This window comes from Mauremys reevesii, linkage group 22, assembly GCF_016161935.1.
Source record: "Mauremys reevesii isolate NIE-2019 linkage group 22, ASM1616193v1, whole genome shotgun sequence".
Classification (NCBI taxonomy): domain Eukaryota; kingdom Metazoa; phylum Chordata; order Testudines; family Geoemydidae; genus Mauremys; species Mauremys reevesii.
Window position 1 is genome coordinate 20793357 of NC_052644.1, and position 24453 is coordinate 20817809.

The 24453-nt window shown below is 58.8% G+C and overlaps 1 protein-coding gene across 17 annotated transcripts in view; it reads right to left on the reverse strand.

The window, feature by feature from the left end:
• The window catches only part of LOC120388244 (immunoglobulin superfamily member 1-like), a 218529-nt gene that overhangs the window by 185736 nt on the left and 8340 nt on the right, over positions 1-24453 (reverse strand). For 16 of the 17 annotated variants that reach the window (XM_039509930.1, XM_039509946.1, XM_039509942.1 and 13 more), the window contains exons 6-12: positions 22104-22394; positions 10535-10822; positions 8301-8591; positions 5372-5662; positions 4339-4623; positions 1628-1918; positions 956-1021 (exon numbers count right to left, since the gene is read on the reverse strand). In XM_039509930.1, the coding sequence (XP_039365864.1) occupies positions 956-1021; positions 1628-1918; positions 4339-4623; positions 5372-5662; positions 8301-8591; positions 10535-10822; positions 22104-22394 (1803 nt within the window). Of the gene's footprint in view, positions 1-955; positions 1022-1627; positions 1919-4338; positions 4624-5371; positions 5663-8300; positions 8592-10534; positions 10823-21071; positions 21357-22103; positions 22395-24453 lie in introns of all 17 variants that reach the window. The other variant, XM_039509929.1, reaches the window with a different exon arrangement.

Genomic DNA, 24453 nt, shown 5'->3' on the forward strand with positions numbered 1-24453 from the left:
GGAATTTCTCAGCAGCTTCAGCTCACTTCTGCGTAGGAATCATATGGGTGGGAGGATGGCAGTGGGAGGGGACTTCTGGCTGGGGAGGGCGCTTTGAGGTCATTGGGAGAGCCATGCCCTGCTGAAAGGATCAGCAGCGGAAGACGTAACCGTGCTGTCATCGCAACGGTCATCATTAGGTGCCAGAGTCAACAGCATGTCACTCTGGATCGGTGGTCTGGAGGCCAAGAATTAATTAATATAGGTTTGAAGGGATCTTAATGTATGTTAGAAGTTAATGTGACCCTGCATGCTATGTGGTACAAAGAGAATTGTGTGAAGAGGCATTACGACGTTGTGAATTGCAGTCTTGTTTTCTGTTCTAGTATTGCAGACAAATAAGATAGCGAATAGGCTTATGTATAAACAAATGCAAATGTTTATCTTCAATGTCTCCAAGATTACTAACCATTGTCTGCTAGAAAGGTATAAAGATTGTTATGAATTGTTTACTAATTGAGAGAGATCCGTCCGGGACAAGGGGCAACCCAGTTCCTGACACTCTCTCCCTCTTGTGTTCACTAGAGTATTTAATAAAGTATTTTGATTTTGCTGCACCCAAACAAAAAGCGAGAACTGAGTTTTTCTTCGACAGTGGGTTCAAGTGTTCACACCACCTCTATCTGGACTGAGAGGTTCCAGGGTTAATGCCCCACTGGGCAGCACCCCAGCGAAGGGGGAGCCCTGCTTCTGAGCCGTTTCCCCAGGCTGGCTGTAAGCTCAGGCTGACAGATGGGATACACGGGGTCGTTATTCCCGGCGCTGTTCTCCCAGGGGGATACGCACCAAGCCGTGCCCCACACGGGTGGCTTTGTGGTGCCTGTGGGCAGAACAACATCCCGATTTGTGGGGTCCCCAGAGTGGGGCTGTTTCCAGGGCTGGTTTGATGGTGATTCCCCCCCGCCAGTCCCGGTACCTGGCCTTGCGGTGCCTGGGCGGGTGGAAGCCGGTGTCGTTCCCGGCTGAGTCAGGTCATTTCCCCCTGCGGGAATAGAACCGCCGTGTGTCAAGAGCGGGACTGAGAAAGCTGGAGCCCGGGTATCTATGGTTCGTTATACAGGGAACTTTCCTCCCCACAACCAGCAATGGTGGCTCTTCCCCGGGCTGAGCCGGCGTCCCTGGGGAGAGGATGGGACCCAGGCATTCAGGCCAGCTCAGCGCCCCTGGGATCCCAGAATGGGGAGGATCAGCCCAGTGAGACCCTGAGCGCAGATACAGCCCCTGCCTGGCCCCACAGAAACCGGAACCAAAATCATCACTGACTAGTATTAATTACCAGGAGCCCCTGTCCTGGGCCAGCTCCCCCGTGTGCTCGGAGCTGTACGGACACACGACACAGAGACGGTCCCTGCCCCAGCCAGGTGCCATTCACACCTGGAGTCACTGCGGAGCAGGTCTGGGCGCGGCTGTTCCTATTTGGGAGGAGGAACGTCCCTGTGTCTGTAGAGCTCCAGGGGAGCTTGTCTGCCAACCGGGGCTGAATCAAACCAGGGGCGCTAATACCGACAGCCCAGACTCGCTCTGAGACCCCCTGAGGGCCCAGCTGGGTGTGGGGCTGGGAGCTGGGACGTGGAACCGGGCTCCTCACCTGCTACCACCAGCTGCACAGGGTCGCTGGGCTGCGAGGAGACAAAGGGCTCTGACCGGGGCTGGTAGCTGCAGCTGTAGTTCCCTCCGTGCTGCTGGCCCATGCTGGGGATGCGGAACTCGGCCCCGGCCCCAGCAGGGTCCATGTGTCGCTGCGGGTTCAGGTCTCCAGCCTTGTGCAGGAAGAACCTCATGTCCTGGTGCTGCCCCTCACACCGGATGGTGACGTCTGCCCCTGGGGCGTTGACCCAAGTGGGGATCAGGGAGATGGAGGGTCTGGGTAAGCTGGGATCTGCGCACAGGAGACAGACACTGAGAGCCAGACCCGGGCACCCACCCAGCCTCGGCCTCCCTGGGCTGCCCTAGACACAGGCAGATCCAGGGGGACCTGGACAGAGATTCTCTCCCAGGTCCCAGAGTTCCCCACAACCAGAATCCCGGCCCTGCGAGCTGGGTTCCCACCCCACAGTCACTGAGCTGCGGCTCCCTAGTTCCTGCGATCCTCATATGCCGTGTGTGGCCCCTGCCTCATTCCCTGCTTCTGACCTGCCCTGGACACAGACGATACATGGACTGGTCCTGCTTTGAGCAGGGCCTTGGACTGGAACCTCCTGTGATGGAGTAGGGACTATCTGTGTGGGGGATGGGAGAGCCGGGGAGGACTGTAGGGGAGGGACAGGTGCTCTTCCTGTAACCTGAGCTAGGCAGGGGGGTGGGGTGTCAGCACCTTTGCCTGGGAACCCGGACAAAGGAAGGGGCCGCCTGGAGGGAGTTAGTTCAGTTTTGGTTTGGGGCTGGGTGGTTGGAATTCAGGGAATCCCAAGCTGGGAACTAAGCTTCCTGAACCCGCAGAAGGACTTGATTGAGGGGTCCTGGCTGTGCCCACAAGCTCTGCTGTAGCCTGCGTTCCTGTTGTCCAATAAACCTTCTGTTTTACTGGCTGGCTGAGAGTCACTGTGAGTCCCAGGAAGAGGGGTGCAGAGCCGGACTCCCCCACACTCCGTGACACCTCCTGAGGTCTCTTCCAACCCTCATCTTCTATGATTCCCCGGCCGGCCCCAGCCACGAGCAGATCCAGGGGCCCCCAGGTAGAGATTCTCTCCCAGATCCCAGAGTCCCCCTGTGATGAAGTGGGGCTGTTCTAAATGTTTCCTCTGAATACTGTGTGGGGGCCTCAGTTATGGCCGACCCTCTGTCTCCATGGCAACTAATGGCCCGGGCCCTTCCCCTCTGCAAAGGGATGCTAAAGGTGTGGGAGAACAAAGCGATCAGGTGACCTCCTGGCCCAGGAAAGAGACAAAGCCCAGAGGAGGGGCTGGAGGGGGTTGCAGTTTGGAGCTGGCTGGGGACGAGGAGTGAAGTGCAGACGTGGGGGTCTGCCTCACTGGGCCCCAGAATGGACCTGGATGAGGGGTCTGGTTCTCTGTACCTACAAGCTCTGTGTTAGACCGTGTTCCTGTCATCAAATAAACCTCTGTTTTAGTGGCTGGCTGAGCGTCATGTCTGACTGCAAAGTGGGGGTGCAGGACCCGGTGGCTTCCCCAGGACCCCACCAGGGCGGACTCGCTGTGGGAAGCGCACAGAGGGGAACATTCTGAATGCTCCAAGGAGAGACCCAGGAGGTGAAGCCATGTGAGCTTCTTGCCCTGGAGACAGTCTGCTCCAAGGGAGAGGAGGCTCCCCAAAGTCCTGCCTGGCTTTTGTGGGGAGCAGTTCCAGAGCATCGCCCGGGGACTCCATGACACCCCTGACCCAGAATCCCAGACCTGCGAGCTGGGCTTCCAGCCCCACAGACACCGAGCCACGGCTCCCTAGCGCTTGGGGTCCTCATATGCCATGTGTGGCCCCTGCCTCATTCACTGCCTCCGCCCCCTCCCCCTTGAGCACAGGGCAACTCAGAGGCTGCTTTCTGGAGCCTGGCACCACAGGGCCTGAGCCCCACACACAAAGGGAATCAGCCCTCCTGGGAGGCAGCAAGGCATCTTTTTCCCCATTGTAGAGGGGAAAACTGAGGCACAGACAGATTCACTTTCCTCAGTGAGCTCCCAGGGGCAGGGACTGTCTCTTCACTCTGTTTATGCACCACCTGGCACAATGGGGCCCTGATCATGGCAGGGGCCCTACACGCTCCCCCAATGCAAGGGATCCAGCGCTATTGAGGCAGCGTTTGCAGACGTCTCCACTACCTGTGGGTGTCTCGGTTTTTGGGCGCTTGGTCTGAGATCCCCCAAGACTGAGGACCCCCACAGTGAAGGACACTTTTGAAAACTGTGACGTGCTCCCATCACACAGAATCTGTGGCCGTGCCAGGGGCTGGGCCAGATCTCCTGGGTCCCAGCCCAGTACCGTGTCCACCAAGCCACCACTTCTCTGGCAGCCCCTGCCTCATTCAGCCGTGGCCGGGGCACTGCCTGCGCCGGGGCCTGGAGAACAGAGGGGAGGGGATCCTGGGATTAAATAGTGACTCCCAGTTCCTATGCACAAGGGGCAGTGTTAAAGTAGCCTCCCTGCCCCGAGTTTCCAGTGGCTGCTGCTCCCCACTGGCTGGGGAACCCCCAGTGACTCCGTCCCTGCTCCCCGGCCGGGTGTCCCCTCTGCAGGGTCAGGGCTCAGGACAGAGCCTGGCTCTGAGCGTCCCATTGGCACCAAGACCCCGTGAGGGTCTGGCTGGGGGTGGGGCTGGGAATGGGGACGCTGAGCCGGGCCCCTCACCTCTCACCACCAGCTCCACGGGGTCGCTGGGGTCCGACACAGTGAACGGCTCCGATCTGCTGTGATAGGAGCAGCTGTAGCTCCCGCCAAGATCCCGGCTCACGTTGCTGACGGAAAACACAACCTCCAACCCATCCGAATCCACAGGTGGGAAATGACGTCCCGCTTTATTCAGCACGAACCGCACGCTCTGGTGCTGCCCCCAACACTGGACGGTCACGGCTCCCCCCAGGGAGACCCCCCCGCTGGGGCTCAGGGAGATGCTGGGTTTGGGGTAGCTGGGCTCTGCAGTGGGAAGCAGACAGGCCGTGAGACACAGGCCCCGTTACTCACTCCTGGGGCCCGTCCTCACCACGCGGCCTCAGTGGTGGGTCAGACCCCGCTTCCCTGGGGACGGGCTCCTGGATCACTTTCCACAGGGGCCAGAGTTTCCCCTCAGCCCTGGGCTCACAGCATGAGACACGGAGCAACCCCAGCCCCTGGGGCCCAGAGCTCTGCTCCCCGGCGGGTGCCAGGCCAGGCCAATCTCCAGGGTCCATTCACTCCCTGGCTTCACTGCTGGGAGGGTTGGGAGCCAGGACTCCTGGGTTCTCTGCCCGGCTCTGGGAGGGGAGTGGGGTCTAGTGGGGAGAGCAGGGAGGGCTGGGGGCCAGGACTCCTGGGTTCTGTGCACAGCACCACCACTGACTTGTAGGGGACTGTACAAGTCTCTACTATACACTGAGGTTTATAATGTTCAGCTCTGCTGATCACTCCCTAACTGATGTGTTGCCTGGAAAAGGCCCCCCTGCTCTGCAGCTCCCCCTGGGGGCAGGGATCCCCCTTTCCTCTGTCCCAAATCTCCAGTGGCTTCTTCTCCCCCCTGTCTGGGGGAACCGCCAGTGACTCCGTCCCCACTCCCTGGCCAGGCGTCCCCTCTGCTGGGCTCAGGGCAGAGCCTGGCTCTAAGCATCCCATTGCTGCAGAGAGCCTGTGACAGTCTGGCTGGGTGTGGGGCTGCGATCTGGGACGCTGAGATGAGCCCCTCCCCCACCTCCTACAATGATCTCGACGGGGTCGCTCAGATATGACCAGCGACTCTGTTCCGTTATGGAGCGATATTCGCAGGTGTAGGTCCCTCCATCTTCCCGGCTGACACTGGCGATGGGAAATTCAGCCACGGGCCCATGAGGCACCGTCTGCACCTGCGGGTTCGGGTGTCCAGCTTTACGCAGAACGAACTCCATGCCCGGGTCCTGACCCTCACAGTGGATGGTGACGTTTCCCCCGAGCGCCACCACCCTGCTGGGGCTCACCCAGATGGTGGGTTTGAGAAATTCACGTTCTGCTTTCAACAAGAGACAGGAGTTAAACAGGGGAGACACAGCTCCCCGGCCCCGCCTCCGCCCCGCCCCAATTCAGTCCATCCGTCATTCGGTCTCTGTAGAAGTCTGTCCCCTACCAGGGTTGGCACTGCCTGCCCATGGGGCTCGGGGGCAGGGGGTTCACCCAGACGTAGCTCAGGACCCGACTGCATGCAGGGCCGGCTCTAGGTTTTTTGCCGCCCCAAGCAAAATAAAATTTGGCTGCCCCCACCCCAGCCCTGGGCTCCCCACCCCCTGCAGCCCCTTGCTGTCCCAGCCCTGGGCTCTCTCCCCCACCTGCACCCCCTGCCACCCCAGCCCTTGGCTCTACCCTGCCACCCGCACCCTCTGGCACCACAGCCCTGGGCTCACACACACACACACACACCGTGCTGCACCAGCTTTGTGCACCCCCGTTCCCGCCCATCAGTGCTCCCCACACACACCCTTGCTGCCCCAGCCCTGGGTTCTGCCCCTTCCTCCCCCACCTGCACCCTCCTTCTGCCCCAGCCCTGGGTCACTGGTAACTTGCTCCCAGGGTGGGCCATTCAGGAGGAATTTTGGATGTGCACAGCACACAGACAGGATTGGTTCCCATAGGATTACAGAACTGCAATAAAATGGAACAATTTTCAGCTTGTGTGATTGGAGGAGATCTGGATGTATATTATAAGACTGTCCTCCATAAATGAGGAAAGTTAAGGTGCCTTTATTATTTTTTTGTTCCACTCTTTGTTTCTATGGGGAATTTGCCAATGCAATATCACTGTCTTCCTTTTAAACAACTTAAAAAAGAAAAAAAAAGCTGTTGAAAATAGCAATTCCCGTCCTAAAAACCTCTGGGAAGCATTTCTTGCTCAATTTTATCCTACTTTTTGTACAGCAAGTGACAGTGGATCAGTATATTTGATTGAGGAGAAATGAAGTAACAGCTGCCCAGATTGAGCTTGAGCCCTCCTGAATTTTGAGGTGTTCAAATCTGGAAGGCAGGTGCTAGATTCCCTTTCTGAATATTGGATAAATCTGGAAAGGAAAAGTCAATTTCTGCTTCCATGGCTCAGAAGTGGAAATCCTCCTAAGTGCCTGGTACTGCATCTAAAGCTGCCCAGGTCCAGAGCCTCCCCTCCCTTACTTTTCATTTTAAATTCTAGTGGGATCCACCTACCTCCCTTGCGAGGCTTCAGATAGAGAGGGGCCCTGTCCATTTAGTCCACCCAATTCCTTCTTTGGGGGCTGCAAGGGGAGGTCACACCAGTATCTCTAATCCAGTCTTCTGAAGGGGATATCTGGGCCAAAGCCTTCTACTCCTTGGGCACACTTGTTCCCCATTCACAGTGCCATCCCGCTCTAGCAGTGAGCTCAAGAAGCAGCTTGAGGTTTCAGCTACCATACTCCCTCCCTCCTTTCCTGTTGGTAGTGGCCAAGGGAATGCTGGGAAATGTAGTTCTTTCCCTGCTCCAGGGCTGGCTCTATAGGCAGGGAGCTAACCAAGCTTCCAGGGCCCCCGGTTGGTTCTCCACTCCCAGGCTGGATCCCTGCCGGCTGCCGCCCCTGCAAATGGGCTGCCCCAAGCAGCTGCTTGCTTTGCTGGTGCCTAGAGCCGCCCCTGCCTGCATGAGAGATCACCTGTCCCCTCTGCCCCCCTGAGACCAGCCAGGGAGCCTGACCAGTGCCCCCCCTGCAGCTCTGCCCCCTTCCTTGGGGTTGGAAATAGTCTGTGACTGGAGGGAGTCGCACAAGACCCACCTTTCCCCGGGCCTTGGGAATGGGGGGGGGCTGTGAGTGCAGGGGAGGGAGCTGTTGGGGGGTGGATCTGGGGGGTTCTGCATATTTCGGTTACCCCAGAGTCCCGACCACTGGGAAGTAGGGCAGGAGAAGCCCCAGCACCCTGACCGTTGCCCCTGTAGAAGCACGGTGGGGCGGGGGGGCAGGGGAAGGCTTAGCACCAGGACCTCCGCTGAGGCCCGGAGATAGGACGAGCTCTCACTCCCCGCTGCGCCCTAGGGCCAGAGCATGGGGCCAGAGCTTCTCCGGGCTTGGGGCTGCAGGGGTGCAGGAGGGGCAGAAAGGGACGGGGCCGTGGGTGGAATAGGGGCGGGGCCCCAGAAGAGGGGCAGAAAGGGGCGGGGCTGTGGGCGGGGCTGCAGGCTGAGGAGGCGGAACAGGAGAGGGACGCAAGTGGAAGGGGTGGAGGGATCCCCCCTTGATCTGGCCCAGGGCCCCAGGAAACCTTAATACAGCTCAGCCCGTGACTCAGCATCGATCGCCACAGTCAGTCCGGGGAGGGGGGGTTGTGGCTGGGGACGGTGCTGTTTCGGCAGCCCCTGGGCCCTGAATCCTCTGTGCGTCCCCAGAACAGGGGCAGCCGGGGCAGCATCCCCTGGGAAAGGCCCCTGCTCTGCAGCTCCCCCCAGGGGCAGGGATCCCCCCTCCTCCAGCCCTGAACCTCCAGGAGCTGCTGCTCCCCCCTGGCTGGGGAACCCCCCAGTGACACTGTCCCTGCTCCCTGTCCAGGCCAGTCCTAGGGCTCTGGGCAGAGCCTGGCTCTGAGCATCCCGTCAGGTGCTGAACTTGTGGGGGGTCCGGCTGGAAGCGGGGACGTGGAGCTGGGCCCCTCACCTGCTACCACCAGCTGCACGGGGTCGCTGGGCTCTGAGGAGACGAAGGGCTCTGACCGGGGCCGGTAGCTGCAGCTGTAGCTCCCTCCGTGCTGCCGGCCCACGCTGGGGATGCGGAACTCGGCCCCGTCCCCAGCAGGGTCCAGGTGTCGCTGCGGGTTCAGGTCTGCAGCCTTGTGCAGGAAGAACCTCACGTCCCGGCGCTGCCCCTGACACTGGATGGTGACGTCTGCCCCTGGGGCGCTGACCCCAGTGGGGCTCAGGGAGATGGAGGGTCTGGGTAAGCTGGGATCTGCGCACAGGAGACAGGCTGTGAGAGCCAGACCTGGGCAGTCACGCAGCCCCAGCCTCCAGCTGCAGAAGAGAAGAGTGAGGGGGGATTTGATAGCAGCCTTCAGCTACCTGAAGGGAGGTTCCAGAGAGGATGGAGCTCGGCTGTTCTCAGTGGTGGCAGATGACAGAACAAGGAGCAATGGTCTCAAGTTGCAGTGGGGGAGGTTTAGGTTGGATATTAGGAAACACTATTTCACTAGGAGGGTGGTGAAGCACTGGACTGGGTTCCCTGGGGAGGTGGTGGAATCTCCATCCTTAGAGGTTTTACAGGCCCGGCATGACAAAGCCCTGGCTGGGATGATTTAATTGGGGTTGGGCCTGCTTTGAGCAGGGGATTGGACTCGAACCTCCTGAGGTCTCTTCCAACCCTAATCTGACATGGGCAGATCCAGGGGCCCCCTGGCAGAGATTCTCTCCCAGAGCCCAGAGTCCCCCTGTGACAAAGTGGGGGATTTTCTTATCTTTTCATGGTTTTCCAGTGGTTTGCATGCAGAGGGAGTGGGACTCAGTGCCCCTGGGTGTTACTGGTTTGACGAGGTGAGAGGAGAGGGAGTTTGTTGTTGCAGAGGACCAGAGGGGGCACTTGGGACACCAGCCAATGCCCTGGAGGAGGGACACCCCGGCGACTGGTGACATGACGACCCAATGACCCAGCTCAGGAGTCACAGCCGGTTCTGCCCAGTGGGAGGACAATGGGCTGCAAAGAGAGGACCCCAGTGACCTGACCAGCCGGTTCCAGCCAGAGGGGCCGGAGGACAGAAGAGAGGAGGCCCAGGCAACCCTGTTTACGAGCCTGTTTCCCTGGAGAGAAGACAATGGACAGAGGGGGGCTTGGGGCCGGGGGTATCAGATGCCCAGCTGGGAAGCAGGGGGGCACGGGGCTGGAGAGGGGGGGCAGGCAGAGCCCACCTGGCTGCAGGGAGACTGGGATGTGCTGGGCTGAGGGAGGCCAGGCCTGAGGCCCTGAGAGTTTCCTGTGCTGGGTTCAACTCTTAATAAACCCTCCTGTGTTACACTGGCTGAGAGTCGCTCCGGGCTAGAGAACAAGGTTGCATCAACCCCTTAGGGGGGAGGAGGCCCGGGGGCTCCAGAGCGAGTGGACTCCCTGAGGGGGCCCATGGCAGAGACAGACGCGCTAAGGCTCAGAGAGGTGCGGCTCCAGGAGGTGGAGGGGCCTGGCCCCGAGAGAGAATGGACCCCTGAGAAGGGCTGTCTCACTAAAAGGGGCACCCCCCACGGACCATATGGGGCCAAGAGTGGGCATGATCTGTGAGTCCGTGACACCCTCTGACCCAGAATCCGGCCCTGTGAGCTGGTCTGCCAGCCCCACAGACACCAAGCTGCAGTTGCCTAGTTCTTGGGGTCCTCATATGCCATGTGTGGCCCCTGCATCGTTCATGGCATCTCTGAGATCCCCCAAGATTGAGGCCCCCCCTCAAGGAAGGACATTTTTGAAAACTGCAACGTGCTCCCATGACACAGAGTGTGTGGCTGCACAAGGGGCTGGGACAGATCTCCTGGGTCCCAGCCCAGCGCCGTGTCCACCAAGCCACAGCTTCTCCTGCAGCCCCTGCCTCATTCAGCCCCGGCTGGGGCACTGCCTGCGGCGGCGCCTGGAGAACAGAGGGGATGGGATCCCGGGATTAAATAGCGACTCCCGGTTCCTACGCACAAGGGGCAGCGTTAAAGTAGCCTCCCTGCCCCGAGTCTCCAGGGGTTGCTGCTCCCCCCTGGCCAGGGAACCCCCCAGCGACTCCGTCCCCACTCCCCGGCCGGGTGTCACCTCTGCAGGGTCAGGGCTCAGGGCAGAGCCTGGCTATGAGTGTCCCATTGGCACCGAGTCCCGTGAGGGTCTGGTTGGGGGTGGGGCTGGGAACGGGGATGCTGAGCTGGGCCCCTCACCTCTCACCACCAGCTCCACGGGGTCGCTGGGGTACGACACGTTGAACGGCTCCGATTTGCTGTGATAGAAGCAGTTGTAGCTCCCGCTGTTCTCCCGGCTCACGTTGCTGATGGGAAACTCAGCCTCCATCTCGACCGAATCCACAGGTGGGAAATGACGTCGCTCTTTATTCAGCACGAACCGCACGTCCTGGCGCTGCCCCCGACACCAGATGGTCACGGCTCCTCCCAGGGAGACCCCCCAGCTGCGGCTCTGCAGGGTGATGTTGGGTTTGGGGTAGCTGGGCTCTGCAGAGGGAAGCAGACAGGCCGTGAGACACAGGCCCCGTCACTCACTCCTGGGGCCCGTCCTCACCATGCGGCCTCAGTGGTGGGTCAGACCCGGCGGCCCTGGGGACCGGCTCCCTGATCCCTTTCCACAGGAACCAGAGTTTCCCCTCATCCCTGGGCTCACAGCATGAGACACGGAGCAACCCCAGCCCCTGGGGCCCAGAGCTCTGCTCCCCGGCGGGTGACAGGCCAGGCCAGTCTCCAGGGTCCAGTCACTCCCTGGCTTCTCTGCTGGGAGCGCTGGGAGCCAGGACTCCTGGGTTCTTTCCCCGGCTCTGGGAGGGGAGTGGGGTCTAGTGGGGAGAGCAGGGTGGGATGGGGGCCAGGACTCCTGGGTTCTGTGCACAGAACCACCATTGACTTGTAGGGGACTGTGCAAGTCTCTACTATTCACTGAGGTTTATAACCTTCAGCTCAGCTCATCACCCCCTAACTGATGTGTTGCCTGGGAAAGGCCCCCCATGCTCTTCAGCTCCCCCTGGGGGCAGGGATCCCCCCTCCCTCAGGCCTGAATCTGCAGTGGCTACTTCTCCCCCCAGCTGGGGAACCCCCCAGTGACTCCGTCCCCTGTCCCCAGCCGGGCGTCCCCTCTGCTGGGCTCAGGGCAGAGCCTGGCTCGGAGCGTCCCATCGGTGCAGAGACCCCCTGAGAGTCTGGCTGTGGGTGGGGCTGGGAGGCGGGACGCTGAGCCGGGCCCCTCACCTGCTACAATGATCTCAACGGGGTCGCTGGGATATGACCAGCGACTCAGTTCCGTTATGGAGCGATAGTCGCAGGTGTAGTTCCCTCCATCTTCCCGGCTGGCACTGGGGATGGGAAATTCAGCCACGGTCCCATTAGGCACCGTCTGCACCTGCATGTTCGGGTGTCCAACTTTACGCAGAACGAACTCCATGCCCGGGTCCTGACCCTCACAGCGGATGGTGACGTTTCCCCCGAGCGCCACCACCCTGCTTGGGCTCAACCAGATGGTGGGTTTGAGAAATTCACGCTCTGCTTTCAACAAGAGACAGGAGTTAAACAGGGGAGACACCCCCCCACACATCCCTCTGCCCCAATTCACTTCATCCATCATTCGGCCTCTCTAGGAGTCTGTCCCCAACCAGGGTTGGCACTGCCTGCCCATGGGGCTCGGAGGTAGGGGGTCACCCAGACCTAGCTCAGCACCTGGCTCCATGAGAGATCACCTGCCCCCCACCCGACCCCACTTGAGGCCAGCCAGGGAGCCTGACCAGTGGGCCCCCTGCAGCTCTGACCCCCAACCTGGGTTTGGAAATAGAGTCTGTGACCGGTGGGAGTTGCGCAAGATCCAACTTTCCCCAGGCCTTGGTGTGACGAACTGGGAATGTTCTCAATGTTTTCTCTGAATACTGTGTTGGTGCCTCAGTGTTCCCTCGGCAGTTCTTAAGTATCTAGCAGAGCAAAGGGCCAGTGCACCTCAATGCCTGACCCTCTGTCTCCTAGCAACTGATGGCCTGCCCCCCCCCCCCGCAAAGGTGCCACCTGAAGGTGCTGGAGACAAAGGCCTGGTCTACACTAGGACTTTAATTCGAATTTATCAGCGTTAATTCGAACTAACCGCTCAACCGTCCACACCAGGAAGCCATTTAATTCGAACTAGAGGGCTCTTTAGTTCGAATTTGGTACTCCACCCCGGCAGGTGGAGTAACGCTAAATTCGCACTTGCTAGCTCGAATTAGGCTTGGTGTGGATGCTAATCGAACTTAGCAGCTCCGGGAGCTATCCCACAGTGCACCACTCTGTTGACGCTCTGGACAGCAGTCCGAGCTTGGATTCTCTGGCCAGCCACACAGGAAATGACGGCGAAAATTTGAATTCATTTTCCTGTCTGGGCGGTTTGAATCTGACGTTCTGGTTGCACATCGGGGCGAGCTCCGCAGCACCTGCAACGATGCAGAGCTCTCCAGCAGAGGAGTCCGGGCAATCCCAGAATAGAAAGAGGTCCCCAGCATGGAGTGACCGGGAAGTCCAGGATCTGATCGCTGTGTGGGGCGAGGAGTCTGTGCTCTCGGAGCTGCGCTCCAACAAGCGGAACGCGAAGACCTTCGAGAAGGTCTCTAAAGCCATGAAAGACAAAGGATACAGCCGGGATGCGATGCAGTGCCGCGTGAAAGTGAAGGACCTAAGACAAGGGTATCAAAAAGTCAGAGCGGCAAACGGACGCTCCGGAGCCCAGCCCCAGACATGCCGCTTCTACGAGGCACTGCATGCCATTCTAGGTGGGTCTGCCACCAGTGCCCCACCAGTGACGGTGGACTCCGAGGACGGAATAGTGTACCGGACAGTTCCCTCCCTGTTCGCCGATGGGGAAGATGAGGAAGGGTCTTTAGAGGACGGCGCAGGCGACATCGAACCCACTCCCGCTTTCCTGACAGCCAGGATCTCTTCATCACCCTCACAGAGATCCCCTACCAACCGTCCCCCGTTAACCAGGACTCGGAATCAGGGGAAGGATCAGGCGGTAAGTGCTACAAACAGGGAAACATTTATTTTTAAGAAACAGGGATTTATATAAAAAATAGAAATACTATATAAACATTTTTAAATATGAAACTAAACAAACAGCAGGTCTACACAAACAGCAATGGAGCAAAAGTCCTCTGGGGATATTTCAAAAAAGCTCTCAGAGAGCAGCTGGAAAAGCCTCAGCAAGAGGTTTCTTGGGAGAGGTGCTTTATTGGGTGCTCCGTTGAAGCACACTCTTCCGCGCCATGCCATCCTCAGGTAGAGGGGGACCATCGCCTCTACGAGCATGGCAGCGTAGGGTCCTGGTCTGTGCAGGGCTTCTATTAACATCCGCTCTCTGTGTGCGCCTGACACGCCTCAGGGTGATGTCGTTGTGGAAGTGCTGCATCTAATTAGTGGAATTAGTGTACTGTTACTATTGTGCATGGTAGACTTTTACTTTGCATAAGAATGACCCTCGCTTAACAGAGTTTTACTTTGCATAAGAATGACCCTCGCTTAACAGAGTTTTACTTTGCATAAGAATGACCCTCGCTTAACAGAGTTTTACTTTGCATAAGAATGACCCTCGCTTAACAGCCACGTGTTGCAGGCCTCAGAGGAAAAGCATACAGGGGTCTTTCGCGCTCACTGGCGGGAGATGCCGCATAACGCTCATCTTTTCTGCTTTGCACATTGCCTCCAGCAGGAGAGCACAGCTAAGCACTATCTGATAAGCAGTCTGTACTGTAAGGCTTACCAGGACTTTGTGCAAGAGGGATGCAGCTGTCTCTCCTCGCTTGTGCGCTATCCAGTGCAATCGCGCCGCCAATGAGAGCGTATTCCGAAATCTCGGACTAGTTCCGAGATCTCCTGAGACTTGGTTCCCTGTTTGGTCTTCTTAACTGAAAATGACTAGACTGTGTTTACTGTTGGCAAACATGTATTTGTTCAAGGAAATCACCTACTTTTTCGCATCACACAGCTTCGGCTCCTTCACGGACTGCCCCGCCATCCCCCTCGCAGAGGCTGGCTCAGATTAGACGCCGAAAGAAAAAGACAAGGGACGACATGTTCCAGGAACTGATGGCCAGCTCCAGAGCGGAGGCGGCAGAGCAGAGACAGTCGAGGGAGAGCCTGTGTCAGCAGCATCGCACACACATGGAACGGGAGGATAGGTGGCGGCAGGAAGACCAGCAGGCGACTCAAACGCTGCTTGGTCTCATGAGGGCAAACGGACACGCTCCGGCGCCTTGTAGATGTTCTGCAAGACCACAGGCAGGAGGAGAGAGCCCCCCTGCAGTGCATCTGCAACCGCCCTCCAACGCCAAGAAGTCCTGTCCCCCCCTCACCCAAAGTGACAAGAAGGAGGGGCGGTAGGGGCCGTGAGAACTGTCACTGCACCGCAGCAGAGCGCTAATGTACAAGACACCTCTCGCGCTGTAAATTTGTAGAAGTTCTTCCTTACAGGATCACCCAGTCCCAAATCCAAGTTTCAACCCCACTGTGTATAACATTATTAAAAGCGGTTTGCTGTTACTCTCTGTTTCCGTCACGTTTCTCGTGTCAGAAGACTTTGTGGGGGGGGGGGATTTTTAATTACAGTGCATAGCCCACATTACCAGGGTACAGACTTGGGGGCAGGGTCAACTGCAGGGCACACACAGACTGCAGTCACTAGGCACCAGGGACAGTGTGTGTGGTGTATGCTGCCCCGGCTCTTTCCTTGATGTGTAGGGTCCTGGTGCCTGACATCCCCGAATGTAAAGGCAGGCTTCCCTTCACATGCATTTGGACCGTAGTCACGATCCTCCCCGGTGCCCGAGCCCCAAAAAGAGACCTCATCCAGGGGCAGATACTCACCCTTCCCCACACCCTCACCCCTTCCAACGCCCAAACCCACAGCCGTCATGGTAACCCCTATCCAAGGACGGCACCCTCGCCCTTCCTGCAAACCCACCCATCAGTGCACACCTTAACCAGCACAGAATGCTTCCATGTTTCAACGAAGAAACAGAAATGCAAAGTCAACGAAAGATTTATTATTAATTACTAAAACATGTCCTTAGTTTTAAAACGTCCTTGGGAAGTGGGGAAAACTTGGTTTATGATCAGGCTCTCTTAAAATCAAGTGGACAGTCACAGGTTACCCTGCTCTGCGAGGAAACTCGCTTTCAAAGCCTCCCTGATGCATATCGCTTCCCGCTGGGATATTCTCTCAGCACGGGTGTCTGGCTGATCATAAACAGCAGCCAGGCGATTTGCCTCAACCTCCCAAGCGGCCAAAAGGTCTCGCCCTTGCTCTCACAGAGATTGTGGAGCACACAGCAAGCAGCAATAACTACGGGATATTCTTCTCGCTGATGTCCGAGCGAGTCAGTAAGGTCCGCCATCTCCCTGAGACGTCGAAAGCACACTCCACCACCATTCTGCACTTGCTCAGCCGGTAGTTGAAGAGTTCCTTTTCAGTGTCCAAGGCGCCTGTATAGGGCTTCATGAGCCAGGGCATTAGCGGGTAGGCCGGGTCCCCGAGGATCACTGTAGGCATCTGCACATCCCCAACCGTTATTTTGTGGTCCGGGAAGAAAGTGCCTGCCTGGAGGCGTCTAAACAGACCAGAGTTCCTGAACACACGCGTCATGAACCTTGCCCGCCCACCCGACGTTGATGTTGGTAAAACGTCCCCTATGGTCCACCACAGCTTGCAGCACCATTGAAAAGTAGCCCTTTCGGTTAATGTACTCGCTGGCCTGGTGGGCTGGTGCCAGGATAGGGATGTGAGTCCCATCTATAGCCCCACCGCAGTTTGGGAATCCCATCGCGCGAAGCCATCTATGATGACCTGGACATTTCCGACAGTCACTACCTTTGAGAGCAGTTGCTCAACGATTGCGTGGGCTACTTGAATGACAGCAATCCCCACGGTAGATTTGCCCACGCCAAAGTGGTTCGCTACTGACCGGTAGCTGTCTGGTGTGGCAAGTTTCCAGAGGGCTATGGCCACTCGCTTCTGCACAGTCAGGGCTGCTCGCATCCTTGTGTCCTGGCGCCTCAGGGCAGGGGACAGCAAGTCACACAGTTCAAGGAAAGTGTCCTTACGCATCCTGAAGTTTCGCAGCCACTCTGTGTCATCCCAGACCTGCAGCACTATGCGGTCCCACCAGTCTGTGCTTGTTTCCCGGGCCCAGAATCGCCGTTCCACACCATGAACTTGACCCATTGCCACCATGATCTCCACTGCCCGGCGTACCCTGCTTTGTGAGAGGTCTGCACCACTCTCCTCACCGTGCTGCCGGAGCCTCCTCGCCCGGTTTCTCAGCATCTGACTGTGGAAGAGGTGGACGATAACGTGCGAGGAGTTGACAACGGCCATAAGTGCAGCGATGATCGCAGCGGGCTCCATGCTCGCAGTGCTGTGGCGTCCGCGCTGTAACCGACCAGACAAGGGCGCGAACAGATTTCCCGCCGGCGCTTTCAAGGAAGAGAGGGAGGGCGGGATTGACGGTTCAATGACGACACATTTTTCCCCCCAGCATGCATTGGGGGGAAATCCCACAATTCCAATGGGCAGCGGGGAGTGCGGGAACTGTGGGATAGCTTCCCACAGTGCACCGCTTCCAAAGTCGAAGCTGGCCCCGTGAATGTGGACTCAGAAGTTCGAATTTGTGTATTTAGTATGGATACACAAATTCGACTTATTAAGGTCGAATCCACAAATTCGACTTAAGTAGATTCGAAATAGTCCTGTAGTGTAGACAAGCCCAAAGAGATCAGGTGGCCTCCTGGCCCGGGAAAGGAGCTGAGCAGAGAGGAGTGGCTGGAGGGGTTTTCAGGATGTGTTGGAGCTGGCTGGGGACGAGGAGTGAAGGGCAGACGTTGGGGTCTGGCTCACTGCCCCCCAGAATGGACCCGGCCGAGGGGTCCTGTTCTCTGTACCTACAAGCTCTGTTTTAGACCCTGTTCCTGTCATTGAATAAACCTCGGTGTTACTGGCTGGCTGAGAGTCACGTCTGACTGCGAAGCGGGGGGGCAGGACCCTCTGCCTGCCCCAGGACCCCGCCGGGGTGGACTCACTGGGGGAAGCGCACGGAGGGGCAGAGGATGCTGAATGCCCCAATGAGAGACCCAGGAGGTGAAGCCGAGTGAGCTTCTTGCCCTGAACAAGTCTGCTCCAAGGGAGAGGAGGCTCCCCAAAGTTCTGCCTGGCTTGGTGGGAGCAGATCCAGACCATGGCCCAGGGCCCCAGGAAACCTTAACCATCTCAGCCCGTGACTCAGCATCGATCGTCACAGTCAGTCCAGGGAGGGGGGTTGTGGCTGGGGACGGTGCCGGCTCGGCAGCCCCTGGGCCCTGAATCCTCTGTGCGTCCCCAGTGCGGGGGCAGCCGGGGGAGCATCCCCTGGGAAAGGCCCCTGCTCTGCAGCTCCCCCTGGGGGCAGGGATCCCCCCTCCCCCAGCCCTGAACCCCCAGGAGCTGCTGCTCCCCCTTGGCTGGGGAACCCCCCAGTGACACTGTCCCCGCTCCGTGGCCAGGCGAGTCCAAGGGCTCTGGGCAGAGCCTGGCTCTGAGCATCCCGTCAGGTGCCGAACTTCTGAGGGTGCGGCTGGGTGTGGGGCTGTGTGGTGGAGTAGGGACTGTCTATGTGGGGGATGGGAGAGCAGGGAGGATTTTAGGTGAGATGCAGGTATTCAGCGGTAACATGAGCTAGGCCTGGGGGAGGGGAGGTAACACCTCTGCCCAGGAGCTAGACAAAGAAAAGGGGCGGAGGGGAAGGGTTGGGAAACTGGGTGGTGGGTTTTCAGGGGATCCTAGGCTGGGATCCAAGCACCCTGATCCCCCCAGAAAGGCCAGATTAAGAGGTCCTGGCTCTGAACACAATCTGGGCTGTATCCTGTGTTCCTGTTGTTCAATAAACCTTCTGTTTTACTGGCTGGCTAAAAGTCCCCGTGAGTCCCAGGAAGAGGGGTGCAGAGCCGGACTCCTCCACACTCCGTGACAGGCTGTGTCATGGAGTGTAGGGGAGTCAGGCCCTGCACCCCCAGGCTCCCTGCCGATTCACCATGACTCTCAGCCAGCCAGTAAAGCAGAAGGTTTATTTAGACGACAGGAACACAGTCCAACACAGGTCTTGCAGGCACAGATAACCGGATCCCCCCTGTTAGGTCCATCTTGGGGCCTCACAGCCCCCCTCGGGGATCAGAGCCCTCTCTCTCTGCTTCCCCTCTTTTTCCAGCCAACTCCAGTCTGCCCAACCCCCTCCGGCCCCTCCTCTCTCCTCCGCTTCTTTCCCGGGCCAGGAGGTCACCTGACCCCTTTGTCTCCAACACCTTTAGCCAGCACCTTTGCAGGGAGGGGCCGGGCCATCCGTTGCTAGGAGACAGAGTGTCAGGCATTTGCTGCATGGACTTTTGCTGCTAGAAACTTAGGATCTGTACCCAGCCCCCAGTGCGAACAGTCCCACTTCATCACACTGAGATTGTGGATGCCGAGCCGGGCTCCTCACCTGCTACCACCAGCTGCACGGGGTCGCTGGGCTGCGAGGAGACGAAGGGCTCTGAGCGGGGCCGGTAGCTGCAACTGTAGCTCCCTCGGTGCTGCCGGCCCACGCTGGGGATGCGGAACTCAGCCCCGGCCCCAGCAGGGTCCATGTGTCGCTGCGGGTTCAGGTCTCCAGCCTTGTGCAGGAAGAACCTCACGTCCCGGCGCTGCCCTTCACACCGGATGGTGACGTCTGCCCCTGGGGCGGTGACCCCGATGGGGCTCAGGGAGATGGAGGGTCTGGGTAAGCCGGGATCTGCGCATAGGAGACAGGCTGTGAGAGCCAGACCTGGGCACCCACCCAGCCCCAGCCTCCAGCTGCAGAAGAGAAGAGTGAGGGGGGATTTGATAGCAGCCTTCAGCTACCTGAAGGGAGGTTCCAGAGAGGATGGAGCTCGGGTGTTCTCAGTGGGGCAGATGACAGAACAAGGAGCAATGGTCTCAGGTTGCAGTGGGGAAGGTTTAGGTTGGATATTAGGAAACACTATTTCACTAGGAGGGTGGTGAAGCACTGGACTGGGTTCCCTGGGGAGGTGGTGGAATCTCCAACCTTAGAGGTTTTTCAGGTCCGGCATGACAAAGCCCTGGCTGGGATGATTTAGTTGGGGTTGGGCCTGCTTTGAGCAGGGGGTTGGACTAGATACCTCCTGAGGTCTCTTCCAACCCTAATCTGACATGGGCAGATCCAGGGGCCCCCTGGCAGAGATTCTCTCCCAGAGCCCAGAGTCCCCCTGTGACAAAGTGGGGGATTTTCTTATCTTTTCATAGTTTTCCAATGGTTTGCATGTAGAGGGAGTGGGACTCAGTGCCCCTGGGTGTTACTGGTTTGACGAGGTGAGAGGAGAGGGAGTTTGTTGTTGCAGAGGACCAGAGGGGGCACTTGGGACACCAGCCAATGCCCTGGAGGAGGGACACCCTGGTGACATGACGACCCAACGACCCAGCTCAGGAGTCACAGCCGGTTCTGGCGAAGTGGGAGGACAATGGGCCGCAAAGAGAGGACTCTGGTGACCTGACCAGCTGGTTCCAGCCAGAGGGGCTGGAGGACAGAAGAGAGGAGAGGAGGCCCGGGTGACTCTGTTTACGAGCCTGTTTCCCTGGAGAGAAGACAATGGACAGAGGGGGGCTTGGGGCCGGGGGTATCAAATGCCCAGCTGGGAAGCAGGGGGGCTCTGGGCTGGAGAGCGGGGGCAGGCAGAGCCCACCTGGATGCAGGGAGACTGGGATGTGCTGTGCTGAGGGAGGCCAGGCCTGAGGCCCTGAGAGTTTCCTGTGCTGGGTTCAACTCTCAATAAACCCTCCTGTTTTACACTGGCTGAGAGTCGCTCCGGGCTAGAGAACAAGGTTGCATCAATCCCTTTGGGGTGAGGAGACCCGGGGGGTCCAGAGCGAGTGGACTCCCTCAGGGGGCCACGGCAGAGACAGACGTGCTAAGGCTCAGAGAGGGGCGGCTCCAGGAGGTGGAGAGGCTTGGCCCCGAGACAGAATGGAGCCCTGAGAAGGGCTATCGCACTGAAAGGGGGAACCCCCCCCCTACGGACCACTCGGGGCCAAGAGTGGGCACGATCTGTGAGTCCGTGACACCCCCTGACCCAGAATCCGGCCCTGTGAGCTGGTCTGCCAGCCCCACAGACACCGAGCCGCAGTTGCCTAGTTCTTGGGGTCCTCATATTCCATGTGTGGCGCCTGCATCGTTCATGGCATCCCTGAGATCCCCCAAGATTGAGGCCGCCCCCCAAGGAAGGACACTTTTGAAAACTGCAACGTGCTCCCATGACACAGAGTCTGTGGCTGTGCCAGGAGCTGGGCCAGATCTCCTGGGTCCCAGCTCAGCGCCATGTCCACCAAGCCACTGATTCTCCTGCAGCCCCTGCCTCATTCAGCCCCGGCTGGGGCACTGCCTGCGGCGGGGCCTGGAGAACAGAGGGGATGGGATCACGGGATTAAATAGCGACTCCCGGTCCCTACGCACAAGGGGCAGTGTTAAAGTAGCCTCCCTGCCCCGAGTCTCCAGGGGCTGCTGCTCCCCCCTGGCCAGGGAACCCCCCAGCGACTCCGTCTCCACTCCCCAGCCGGGCGTCACCTCTGCTGGGTCAGGGCTCAGGGCAGAGCCTGGCTCTGAGTGTCCCATTGGCACCGAGTCCCGTGAGGGTCTGGCTGGGGGTGGGGCTGGGAACAGGGATGCCGAGCTGGGCCCCTCACCTCTCACCACCAGCTCCACGGGGTCGCTGGGGTACGACACGTTGAACGGCTCTGATTTGCTGTGATAGGAGCAGCTGTAGCTCCCGCTGTGCTCCCGGCTCACGTTGCTGATGGGAAACTCAGCCTCCATCCCGACCGAATCCACAGGTGGGAAATGGCGTCGCTCTTTATTCAGCACGAACCGCACGCCCCGGCACTGCCCCCGACACCGGACGATCACGGCTCCCCCCAGGGAGACCCCCCAGCTGGGGCTCAGGGAGATGCTGGGTTTGGGGTAGCTGAGCTCTGCAGTGGGAAGCAGACAGGCCGTGAGACACAGGCCCCGTCACTCACTCCTGGGGCCCGTCCTCACCACGCGGCCTCAGTGGTGGTTCAGACCCGGCGGCCCTGGGGACGGGCTCCCGGATCCCTTTTCACAGCGGCCAGAGTTTCCCCTCAGCCCTGGGCTCACAGCATGAGACACGGAGCAACCCCAGCCCCTGGGGCCCAGAGCTCTGCTCCCCGGCGGGTGACAGGCCAGGCCAGTCTCCAGGGGCCATTCACTCCCTGGCTTCTCTGATGGAAGGGCTTGGAGCCAGGACTCTTGGGTTCTCTCCCCGACTCTGGGAGGGGAGTGGGGTCTAGTGGGGAGAGCAGGGGCGGGATGGGGGCCAGGACTCCTGGGTTCTGTGCACAGAACCACCACTGACTTGTAGGGGACTGTGCAAGTCTCTACTATACACTGAGGTTTATAACCTTCAGCTCCACCCATCACCCCCTAACTGATGTGTTGCCTGGGAAAGGCCCCCCCTGCTCTTCAGCTCCCCCTGGGGGGCAGGGATCCCCCCTCCCTCAGGCCTGAATCTCCAGTGGCTACTTCTCCCCCCCAGCTGGGGAACCCCCCAGTGACTCCGTCCCCTGTCCCCGGCCAGGCGTCCCCTCTGCTGGGCTCAGGGCAGAGCCGGGCTCGGAGCGTCCCATCGGTGCAGAGACCCCCTGCAGGTCTGGCTGTGGGTGGGGCTGGGAGGCGGGACGCTTAGCCGGGCCCCTCACCTGCTACAATGATCTCGACGGGGTCGCTGGGATACGACCAGCGACTCGGTTCCGTTATGGAGCGATAGTCGCAGGTGTAGCTCCCTCCATCTTCCTGGCTGACACTGGAGATGGGAAATTCAGCCACGGGTCCATGAGGCACCATCTGCACCTGCATGTTCGGGTGTCCAACTTTACGCAGAACAAACTCCATGCCCGGGTCCTGACCCTCACAGCGGATGGTGACGTTTCCCCCGAGCGCCACCACCCTGCTGGGGCTCACCCAGATGGTGGGTTTGAGAAATTCACGCTCTGCTTTCAACAAGAGACAGGAGTTAAACAGGGGAGACACAGCCCCCCCCCCCCTGCCCCAATTCACTCCATCCATCACTCAGCACCCGGCTCCATGAGAGATCACCTGCCCCCCGCCCGACCCCACTTGAGGCCAGCCAGGGAGCCTGACTAGTGGGCCCCCTGCAGCTCTGACCCCCAACCTGGGTTTGGAAATAGAGTCTGTGACCGCTGGGAGTTGCGCAAGATTGAACTTTCCCCAGGCCTTGGTATGACGAACTGGGAATGTTCTTAATGTTTTCTCTGAATACTGTTAGGCCTGAATAAAGACGTAGCACAAAACCAGTTATGCCAACCTGACTGAAGTCAGGCTAACAGAGGTTTCTGGGTAATCCCAGAGTGGAAAATACTGAGAAGCAGCATTGTCTCACAAAGCCCTGGGAAACAGTGAGATAAGTGAGGGGGCTGGTACCAGCTGTGTTATGTTGATAAACACTGTTTGAAGAACTGATAAGAAACACAAGCATCTCACAGTTCTGACTCTAACTCCCTGGTTTAGTGTTCGGTGTGTTTTAACTCCATTACATTCCTAACCTTTGGCGCTTGTTGAGATATTAACAATTTAATGCTGTAGAGACTAGGCATGCGTATATATTAAAAGGTGTCTAATTTCTAGTTGTTAGACAAAGGGGGTGGGTTGCTCAAGTGAATAATCTATGACATAATAAAACTGTCTATATAGGCTAATACTAAGCTGTAAAGGGGCGGCTGGTTCTCTTCGGATACGAGCTGTTCTTTACTGGCACGTGCACTTGTCAATAAAGAACTTTTAATCGGACCTTGCTGCTGTTGCCTGTCTCTCTGCGGTCAGACAACGAACATCGCTGTCGGGGTTCAAGTCCCTGACAATACTGTGTTGGTGCCTCAGTGTCCCCTCGGCAGTTCTTAAGTATCTAGCAGAGCAAAGGGCCAGTGCACCTAAATGCCTGGCACTCTGTCTCCTAGCAACTAATGGCCTGGGCCCCTCCTCTGCAAAGCTGCCAACTGAAGGTGTTGGAGACAAAGAGATCAGGTGACCTCCTGGCCCGGGGAAAGGAGCTGAGCAGAGGGGAGGGGCTGGAGGGGCTTTCAGTCTGGAGCTGGCTGGGGATGAGGAGTGAAGGGCAGACATGGGGGTCTGGCTCACTGCCCCCCAGAATGGACCCGGCCGAGGGGTCTGGCTTGCGGTACCTACAAGCTCTGTGTTAGACCCTGTTCCTGTCATTGAATAAATCTCTGTGTTACTGGCTGGCTGAGAGTCGCGTCTGACTGCGAAGTGGGGGTGCAGGACCCTGTGGCTTCCCCAGGACCCCGCCGGGTTGGGCTCACTGTGGGAAGCACACGGAGGGGCAGAGGATGCTGAATGCTCCAAGGAGAGACCCAGGAGGTGGAGCCGTGTGAGCTTCTTGCCCTGAACAAGTCTGCTCCAAGGGAGAGGAGGCTCCCCAAAGTCCTGCCTGGCTTGGTGGGGAGCAGTTCCAGAGCATCACCCGGGGGCTCCGTGACACTTGGGAACAGGGGAGCTGTGAGTGCAGGGGAGGGAGCTGTTGGGGGGTGAATCTGGGGGTGGGGGTGGATCTGAGGAGTTCTCCCCATGTTTGCACTGACCATGTATGTTTTGGTTACCCCAGAGTCCTGGCCGCTGGGCATGTAGGACAGGAGAAGCCCCAGCACCCGGACCCTTGTCCCCCGCAGAAGCATGGTGGAGTAGGGGGCTGGGAAGACTTAGCACCAGGACCTACGCTGAGGCCCTGGGACAGGAGGATTCTCGCTACCTGTCATGACCTCAGGGCTGGGGGACTCTCACTCCCCTCTGCACCCTGCGGCCAATTGGCAGGGACAGAGCTACTCCGGGCTTGGGAGGAGGGGGACAGGGGCAGAAATGGGTAGGGCTGTGAGTGGGGCCTCAGGCCGAGGAGGCAAGACAAGAGAGAGACGCAGGTGGAAGGGGTGGAGGGATCCCCTTTGCCCTGGCCCAGGGCCCCAGGAAACCTTAATCCACCTCAGCACATGACTCAGCATCGATCGTCACAGTCAGTCC